General features: G+C 42.4%; 1 protein-coding gene across 3 annotated transcripts in view; it reads left to right on the plus strand.

Moving 5' to 3' along the window:
- The window catches only part of PRKAR2B (protein kinase cAMP-dependent type II regulatory subunit beta), a 64,603-nt gene that overhangs the window by 39,288 nt on the left and 15,229 nt on the right, over positions 1 to 10,086 (plus strand). For all 3 annotated transcript variants that reach the window (XM_087935550.1, XM_087935549.1, XM_026704870.2), the window contains exons 3-10: positions 1,396 to 1,448; positions 1,844 to 1,927; positions 4,280 to 4,386; positions 6,013 to 6,166; positions 8,179 to 8,280; positions 9,268 to 9,342; positions 9,601 to 9,666; positions 9,873 to 10,011. In XM_087935550.1, the coding sequence (XP_087791676.1) occupies positions 1,396 to 1,448; positions 1,844 to 1,927; positions 4,280 to 4,386; positions 6,013 to 6,166; positions 8,179 to 8,280; positions 9,268 to 9,342; positions 9,601 to 9,666; positions 9,873 to 10,011 (780 nt within the window). The remainder of the gene's footprint in view (positions 1 to 1,395; positions 1,449 to 1,843; positions 1,928 to 4,279; positions 4,387 to 6,012; positions 6,167 to 8,178; positions 8,281 to 9,267; positions 9,343 to 9,600; positions 9,667 to 9,872; positions 10,012 to 10,086) is intronic.

Below are 10,086 nucleotides of genomic sequence, written 5' to 3' on the forward strand. Positions count from 1 at the left end.
GGGGGAGTCTTGCTGGAGGTGATGGGTGACAGATCCCCTCTGGCCCTCCCTCTTGTGCACCCTACCCTCTCCATCTTTTAGTAATAAGTTGTATTTTTATTGTTATTAAACACACATACCTTTTATGGTTTTGTTGCTTTTAACCTTGTAAGTGGACCAGAGTTGCCTTGCAGACAGCAATCAAATCAGGTAGATAGGTAGGCAGGCAGGCAGGCAAGCAGGCGATAGAGATAGGTAGGTAGGTAGGTAGGTAGGTAGGTAGGTAGATATAGATATAGATATAGATATAGATTTAGATAGATAGAGAGATAGACAGAAGATAAGAGATAGACATAAGATAGAGAAATAGATAGAAGATAGAGATAGAGAGACAGAAGATAGAAATAGACAAACAATAGGGATAGATAGATAAAAGAGATAGATAGACAGACAGACAGATAGAAGATAGAGGTAGAAGATAGAGATAGGTAGATAGATAGACAGACAGACGATAGAGATAGGTAGACATAGATGGAAGATAAGAGATAGATAGAAGATGGAGATAGACAGAAGATAGAAATAGACAGACAATAGAGATAGATAGATGATAGATAGATAGATAGATAGATAGATAGATAGATAGATATAGACAGACATAGAGTTAGACATAGATGATGGATGGATGGTAAGTAGATAGATTAGTTAGATGATAATGACAGATGATAGCTAAATATAGATTGATTGATTGATAGATAAGATAGACACAGATAGAGATGATAGGTAGACAGATGATTGACAAACAGACAGATAGGTAGGTAGCTAGGTAGGTAGGATAATTAAGATTTAGATGATAGGTAGAAAGTTGAGGCGATAGAGAGGGTTGTGGAGAGAGAGATACTAGATAGATAGAGATAATTGACAGACCAAAAGCCATTGAGAAAAGGAAGGGAAGGGTATTTCTGGATATACAGAGTGGATGAATTTAGATTGAGAATACGGAGAAACTCTTCCTTCAGAGAATGGGGCCCAGCTTTCCAGTTATCAACCTTAAGGAGAGATGTTAGGCAGGATATGTTGTGTAGTTAAAGAGCTATGAATGTGTTGGTGCAACACATGGTAGAATTCTTCGATACGTGACTGGATGCGAAGCCATCAGATGTCAAAGTTAGTCTTCTAAAGCCACTGCTATTAACTTTGACATCTGGAAAGTGTGTAGAATTATTTTCAAATTATTTCATTTATTTATTTCAATCAATCATGCACCCTCCTTTTAGGATACTCATCAAACCACATTATAAAAGCAAAAGCTAAGCAAACACCAGCAGGCAATATTATATTAGTTGTCTCTCAAAAGCAAAAAGGTGAAAATCAATTAGCCTTTTATGAATGAACTTGCATTTTTATTTTCATTTTTAGTGTGTGCAGAAGCGTATAATCCCGATGAAGAAGAAGATGATACTGAATTGAGGGTATGTACACCCAGGAAATAAAATATCTTTCAGAAAAATATGTTCCTGAAAAAATAGTGTAAAAAGTTTTTTTTTTAAACACACTCACATACACTATATTTGTGTATCTATATTTATAACTATAGGCATTTGTAAAATGCAATGCATGATTAAAATATTCTCCCTATTACTTTGATTGAAACTTTTCTTTAAACATTGGGAAATTTAAGATTGGCATATTATTTTCATTCGGGTTCTTCATATTTGTAATAATGAGATTTAAAAATCTTTCTCATTTTGTTCACAAAAATGTAAAAACACATCTGTATTCATTTGGATTATGCCTGGTCCTTTGGAAGTCAACTTCTGCCAAAAGTGGTCTCAAGGAAACCTTAACATATAATGATTTCTTCCAGGTTATTCACCCCAAAACAGATGATCAAAGAAACAGGCTGCAGGAAGCTTGCAAAGACATTCTCCTGTTTAAGAACTTAGACCAGGTAAGAATGACTTTTTATGCAGTGACGCTATCTATAACTATGTCTGTCTGTCTGTCTGTTTCTCTCTCTCTCTCTCTCTCTCTCTCTCTCCCCCTCTCTCTAGAGAGAGAGAGACAGACAGACAGACATACCTATATCTCTATATCTCTATAGGCATCTGTAAAATCTGTCGGTGTCCATCCATCCATCCATCCAATTTTTACTGCCGGTTCTGAGGGCATGGCTTGGTGGGTGTGGCTTGGTGGGCATGGTAGGGGAAGGAAACTGCAAAATCTCCATTCCCTCCCCACTCCTGAGGGAAGGTTACTACCAGTTCTCCGAACTACTCCAAATTTCCGCTACTGGTTCTCCAGAACTGGTCAGAACCTGCTGAAGACCACCTCTGATCTCTGTCTGTCTGTCTTATCTATCTGTCTTATCAATCTGTCTTATCTATAGAGAGACATAGATCTATATATCTATATAGGCATCTGTAAAATCAATATATCTTATCTATCTATCTATCTATCTATCTATCTATCTATCTATCTATCTATCGTCTATCTATCTAGCTATTATCTATTATTTATCTATCTACCTATTTATTATCTATCTATTATCTATCATATCTATCTACCTATCTACCTACCTACCTATCTATCTACATATCTATCTATCTACATATCTATCTATTATCTACCTACCTACCTACCTACCCGTCTGTCTGTCCGTCCTCCTGTCCATCTGCCCATCCACTCACCCACCTACCCATCCATCCATCCACCTATCTTTCTTTCTTGCTTGCTTTCTGTCTTTCTATCTTTCTATGTTAAGTGATGAAATTTTGGAATGTTTTCAGCAATGTTGCAGATGAGACATGAGAGAAGCAAAAAAAATGAGATATGAACAATGGTGCACACAGTACAGGTAATCCTCGACTTACAACAGTTCATTTAGTGACCGTTCAAAGTTACGACAGCACTGAAAAAAATGGGACAGGACTGTTTTTCACAGTTACGACCTGTGGAGCATCCCCACAATCGTGATCAAAACCCAGATGCTTGGCAATTGATTCATATTAGCGACGGTTGCCGTGTCCCAGGTCACGTGAATCCCTTTTGCGACTGTATGACGAGCAAAGTCAATGGGGAAATCCATATTCACTTAACAATTGGGTTACTAATTTAAGAACTGCAGTGATTGATTTATCAACTGCAGTAAGAAAAAGCGTAATATGGGTCAAAACTCACTTAAGAAATGTTTCACTTAGCAGCAGAAATTTGGGGCTCTGTTGTGGTTGTAACTCGAGGATTCTCTGTACTTAAAGAGGCTGAATTTGTGTTTTAACCTTGTAACCTGTGCAGCTTCTTCATTTTCCCTTTCAAATTTTCTTTAAAAGTTAACCGGCTAAGCCAACGCCCGGGTAGAAAATTCTCTATCTCATAATTCTGCTAAGAAGAGGGGAAAAGGTGCATTTGGGCTGGAGCCATAGGCTCAGGGACGGGCTGCTGGGGGGGAGGCTTCGCGGGGCTTCGGGTGAGCCCCTAGCTATGATTCTGTGCAGTTTGAAGAACCCCCAAGTCCCACTCCTGGCTGGCCCCGCCCACCACACCCCTGCCTTCCCCTCCCAGGAGTCCCCATGAGGCCCATTTTGGATGCAGGCAAGTGCAGGGCACAAATGGAGGTTCGGGGAAGGGCAAAAAACGGGCCTCCCGGAAGTTCGGGAAGGCCGGAAATGGCCCCGTTTCCGACTTCCAGAGAGCCTCCGGAGTCCGGGGAGGCTGTTTTCATCCTCCTGGAGGCTCGAGGAAAGCCTCCGGAGCCCAGGGAGGGCAAACACCCCTCCTCCCCGCTGTAGTACAGGTGGCCGACTTGGCCACGCCCACCATGGCCACACCCACGCAGCAACCGGGTGGATAACCCATTGCTAAAATTTTTGAAGCCCACTCCTGTATAGGCCACTACCGGGTCGTGGGCTAATCGCCCGCCGGCTGCATGAGTGGCTGGCTACCCTATCCTCACTCACGCGAGTGAGCATCATTGTGAACGTTGAGAGCATGTCACGTGTGCTTGCCCTTCCCACAAAATCATCCCCTCTTTTCTACCCCCCCCCTTCCTGCTCTGGACCGCCAACCCCAGAAAGGTTGGGGAACTCTGGGCTAGAGAGAGAGAGAGAGTTATGGGTCCCGTCTAGCAAAGGGAATGGGACAACCCCAAGACGACTCCTGAGCTTCAGTTTCCAAAGCAACATCTTAGGAAGCAGCAGGCCTTCAAAAGGGATCCTCCTCCTTTGGCGTTCTTGATGAAAGATAAAAGCGGATGAATTCATTCGCCAGGTCGGCGACTGCAATAATCAGATATATGGATTCACAGGAACAGATGTCTCAGGTCCTGGACGCCATGTTTGAGAAGCTGGTGGAAGGAGGAGAGCATGTCATTGACCAAGGAGATGACGGCGACAACTTCTATGTAATTGATCAGTAAGTATCTACAACCAGGGCTGGGCTTCAACAATTTTAGCAATGGGTTCTCTGCCCGGTTGCTGGGTGGGCGTGGCCATGGTGGGCGTGGCCTATTTGGCCTCCTGCACCGGGGGGGGGGGCGTTTTTGCCCTGTCCGGGCTCCAGAGGTTTTTCTCGAACCTTTGGGAGGGCGAATATGGCCTCCCTGGATTCCGGGCACCCTCTGGAAGCTGGAAATGGGCCTGTTTTCTGCTTTCCTGAACTTCCGGGAGGCCTGTTTTTCTCCTTCCCCGAGTCTCCACATGCGCCCTGCACTTACCTGCATCCAAAACGGGCCGCGTGGGGAGGAGAGGGGAGCGATGGGTGGGGCCACCCAGGAGTGGGATTTGGGAGTTCTCCAAACTCTGCAGAATCTTAGCTAGGGGCTCTTCCGAACCCCTGGGAACCCCCAACAGCCCACCCAGTCTGTAACAGGGTTGTTAAATTCAATTTTACAGAGGGCCAGATCAGGGTTGTGTTTGACCTCGGTGGGGAGGGGGAGGTGTGATCAGGGTGGGTGTAGCCAGCATGACATCACTTGTGTCGGGGGTGCCTGTGGCCGCCCGAGCGCTCTGCCAGCAAAAACGGGCTCCTGAGCTCCATTTTTGGCTGCCACGGTCTCCTGCAACCCTCAGCCAGTGGAAACAGAGTTTGCGAGGGCCACATGTGGCCCTCGCAAGCTCCCTTTTCACTGGCAGAAGCCTCGTGTGATGACCCGGGACGTGGCACAAAAGCAACAAAATCACAAAAGTAGGTAAAGTCCCTTTAATTCCTCCAATTTGGCCCCCAGTGTCCAATTATCATCCACTGGAGAAAAAACTCTCCCAAGAACAGTTTTTAAAGGGAAGAAATTCTGTCCAAACCCAAAGTACAACTAAATTATAAATAAAAACCAACACAAACCATGCTGCAGCAATTAACAAGACAGGGCAGGATAAGGAATTGAAGACTTCAAAAGATAACGAAACATACAGAGTTGGGAGTACGCCAGAACTCAGATAAGACTTGACAAACCAAAATAATTCGCTTTGCTTCCAACAACTTTGCTGTGTGTAGTTTGCCTTTTTCAACAGTTTTCCCAGCTGCAGCCAATGAAGAGGATCAGGGCCCTTTCCTCCCCCTTAAACCACCCAACTCACGCTGCTCCCTTATCCGTTCCTCCGTGCATGTCCTAGAATAAAGAGGGGGTCTTCCTCTGAATGCCCAGCTGGACTGTGTCATTCCCCAGTTTTCTCCACAACCTCCGAAGCCACAGTCCCACTCCCTGTCTGCTGTTCCTCCTCTTCCTCAGAATCAGATTCCAACGGGCATGACCTTCGCTATTTCCAGCCCTTCAAAACCACTCAAATTTACAATGGAGTTCCCCAGAGTTCCTTGTGGCCTGTTTTCAAAGTTGTGTCGGCCATGGCCACACCTCACGCGTGGGCTCACTTGCAGTCGCAAGTTGAGGACTAACTATTTGTGCATGGTGCAAAGGTGGTAAATCTTATGGGGAGTTTATCCCTCCAAGTTTGTTTGTGTGGAATAAATAACGTTTTAACGAGGCAAATATTGCCCTTTTCCAATGCTAGCCATCACAGCCGGGTTTCATTTTGTGCTTTTTAGGGGGAACTACAATATTGTCGTGAAATGCGACGGTGTCGGAAAATGCGTTGGTACCTATGACAACCGAGGGAGTTTTGGCGAATTGGCTTTAATGTACAACACACCCCGAGCGGCTACTATCATTGCTACCTCTTCTGGCACCATTTGGGGTTTGGTGAGATATTATGCTTTCCTGTTGGGTCCTTGGGGCTCTCTGAGCTTGGAGGTTTTCTCACGGACGTTTCATTACCAAACTAGGTAACGTCATCAGTGTCTCTATAAACAATTCAAAGCAAGTGGAAGATTTTCTGAATCATCTTTTTAACAACCCCATAACCCTTTGCGGGAGTGGAGTCTGGGCAACTGAATGGAACTGAGGGTTTACTGGCCGGATGCTCTTCCTGTCACCAGTGCGGAGTTCTATTCAGCAGATATATTCCCAGTGTACCCAGAGAGAGAAATATCTGCCTCTCCCTTGGATTGAACTCACAGTCTCCTGATTGTGAGGCAAGAGCTCCAACTCTAGGTCAACGCACTGCTCATCCATGCCTGTAATATTGCTCCAAAACAAGGGGAGAGTTTTGCCAGCTTCACCAGTATGAGAAATTACAAAAGAATTTGAATCTAGGAGAGCCCAGATATGGGTGTGTATGTGTGTGTGTCACAGAATCAAGAATGACAGCCACAACTGTGAAGTCAAAACCCTGCCCTAAAAGTACACTAAAAAGGGTGATGTTTGAACCCCAAGTTGTGGTTGCCATTTTGGGGAGGGAGATTGACACTCTTGCAGATGCCCCCATTTGAATCTATTTGTACATGGAGCTGATTGCACAGAATGTGCATGATAAGCTTGTTTGGGAGAAAGAGGATGAGAAGAACTCCTCCCTAACAGTTCCCAGAGTCTATGCTTTATACTGCAAGCAGTCTGCTTTAGTTTGGAAAGATTCTGTCTGTAGGTGAGGATCAATAAAAGAACACACTTAGATAATTTCTACAGGAGTACCTTGTTACTTGATTGCTTTGAAACTCATCAAATTTGGTACTCGACGCATTTTGATGCCAAACTTTTGTCCTGGTACTCATCATTTGTTTGGTACTCAATGCACAAGCTAGTTGTCATTGCCAAGTGCCTTGTGACTCACAACATTATTCCTTATAGCAGGGGGGTCAAACTCGCACCATCACAGTGGCATCACATGACGTATCACGACTTTTCCCCCCTTCGCTAAACAGGGCCTGCGCATGTGATGACTCAGAGTATCTCAGAAATATAACAAAACCCAAAACGTAACTAAAAGTCCTGTAATGCCTTCAACTTGGCTTCACTGTTTAATTGTCCACAGTGGAGGAGTAAACTATTTTCAAAATAACATTTCAAAGGAAAGAAACACAGTTCAAATTCAAAGAGCCGATAACGAAGCAAAAACCAAAAACAAACTGCATTGAATAAAGTTCCTTGACAGACCAGAATAGATAATTGCCAATTTCAGGACGATAACCAGGGACAGTCCGTTGGAAGAACGCCAACCAATATAAACCTTCTTTAGGCATAAAACACTAATTTGTCTCCAGAGTCTGTTAGCACGCAGGTCCACACTCTTATGCAAATCTCCCACCTGCAACCCATGAAGAGGATCATGGCCCTCTCCTCCCGAGTAGACCATGTTTTACCCTGATCCTCTCCTCCCTGCATGCCCTAGGATGGATAGGGGATGGGCCTGGGTCTTTCTCTGACTGGTCAGTCGGCCTCTGCCCTTCCCCAGCCTCCTCCACAACCTCCGGAACCACAGGTCCACTCCCTGTTGGGTGTTCCTCCTCTTCCTCAGAGTCAGTCTTCACCAAGGGCATAACAGCCAGCGCATAATGCATCCAGCCTGCAGGCTGCAAGTTTGACAACCTTGCCTTATGGGAAATATATGTTTGGTACTTATCGTTTTGGTTACTCATCGTCCCTCAGTTAACGAGTACCCAGGTATCGTGTTTTTTGGAGCCTGACAACTTAACTGAGAATTAAAACAGCCCACTGAACATGGTTAGGCTTACCCCTGTGCAAATACACATCAGGTTCTTGACCACCCACACCAGAGCATATACCATTCTCTGCCATGAAAAAACTACTTGCATTGTCGTGCATATCACACCCTTTAACTATTATTTATGTATTTTTTATTTGATTTTTTTTTTTAGGACAGAGTAACATTTCGAAGGATCATTGTGAAAAACAATGCGAAAAAGAGAAGAATGTATGAAAATTTCATTGAGTCGTTGCCCTTCCTTAAATCTTTAGAAGTAAGTGCGGCTCACTAGAGATATTTCAGTCTCTTCGTGCAGAATGTGCTGTTTGATATCAAACAATAATTGTCATGTGCATTTACAGATTTTTATAATATAACTGATGTTTATATACAGTATATTCAGCGATGTTGTTTGTGAAAGAACAACTTGCCTGTGTAAATCATATCTGTTTTTATCATCAAGGGCTAACAGAGCCAGAGTAGTTATTCCTGCTTGTATCCCTGGAATCTCGGGAGGTTGTTAACTACAGGTAATTCTCGACTTACAACCATAATTGAGCAAAATATTTATATGAATTAAATGAACTATTGTAAGTTGAGGACTACCTCTATAGACATAAATAAGTCTTGATTCTGGTGCATAAATATTTCTTAATGTGTGTCTCTATCGTTAAACTACCGTTGTGAACATTATAAGGCCTGCCCTTTCTCTTATGAACTTGTACGGTTTTGTTTTCAATTGCTAACTCCCACTCCTAATTTCAAAAACATGCAAGTATTTCTTTTAGAGTAATTTCCACCAAAAAGAATAATTGGTCCCCTTCTTTTTCAACTAAATTGCTGTGACTTTACTGCATTTCTCCTTCATATTTCTAAATATAAAATATCAGCGCGCTATTCCAATTTTTCCAGTCTTATATATTTTTCTAAATAGTGTCTTTAGTTATGTTGCTATGGCAAGATCTGTGGGTTCCGAAGTGGGATTTAGCATGAAATTTGAAACTTACGTAAAAAGAGATCTATCGCGACATGGGTTCTGAAATGGACGAAATTTGAAATTAATGTAATAAGGGGGGGAAAAACAACTCAAAGCTTTGGAATCCATTTCATTGCTCAGCTACAAAACAAATTAAGAGTACCACAGAATTTAACAGCAAGAATTACGATTTCCATTACATTTGTGAGATTATAAAATGTGTGTGTGTGTGTGTGTGTGTGTGTGTGTGTGTATTTACAAAATCTGTTTTGTTTTCTGTTTAAGGTTTCTGAACGTTTGAAAGTGGTGGACGTGATAGGTACCAAAATATATAAAGACGGGGAACAAATAATAGCTCAGGTAATTATTTAATTGTTCAAGATATATTTATTATTCTGTTGCTCTCCAGTTACTTAAAAGCACGATGACTTGTTACTATAAAGGATTTTCTGAGGCAAAACCAGTGGGATTGAAAAAAATACATAGCTGAAAAAAGTGGCATTGATGGATTTGGGGATTATTTTTTTTTTAAATTTCTACTTTAAAAAAAATACCCAACAATTCTGGAATTACTGAACAACTGTCTTTTATGTTTTTGTTATTCTCAATTATTTGTAGGGAGACGCGGCTGACAGTTTCTTCATTGTTGAATCCGGAGAAGTGAGAATAACAATGAAAAGAAAGGTACCATCCTTCAAGAAGGATTAAAATGGTTTTTCAGTCGACTCGGTTAAGATCAGTACTGAATAGAAATAACGTATTAATAAATTAATAAATAATGTACTAATTTATTGATGAAATTTATTTATCAATTAAAATAATAAAATGGATGTTAGCTTGACTTTATTGAGATTAATGTTTGGGTGCTTTTAAAAAAAAAAAATTCCCAGGGCAAACAGGACGTAAATGGGAAGGAAGCAGTGGAAATCGCCCGCTATACCAGAGGACAGTATTTTGGCGAATTGGCACTTGTAACGAACAAACCACGAGCTGCCTCGGCCTTCGCGCTTGGCACGGTCAAATGCTTAGGTAAGGCAGAGGGCTTGCATTTTGGAACATAAGTGGTCTGACCCAGGCTTTGTAAACCGTAATTATTCACAAATA

Source organism: Pseudonaja textilis, chromosome 5 (genome assembly GCF_049901715.1).
Source record: "Pseudonaja textilis isolate UNSWEBS1 chromosome 5, rPseTex1.2, whole genome shotgun sequence".
Classification (NCBI taxonomy): Eukaryota; Metazoa; Chordata; class Lepidosauria; order Squamata; family Elapidae; genus Pseudonaja; species Pseudonaja textilis.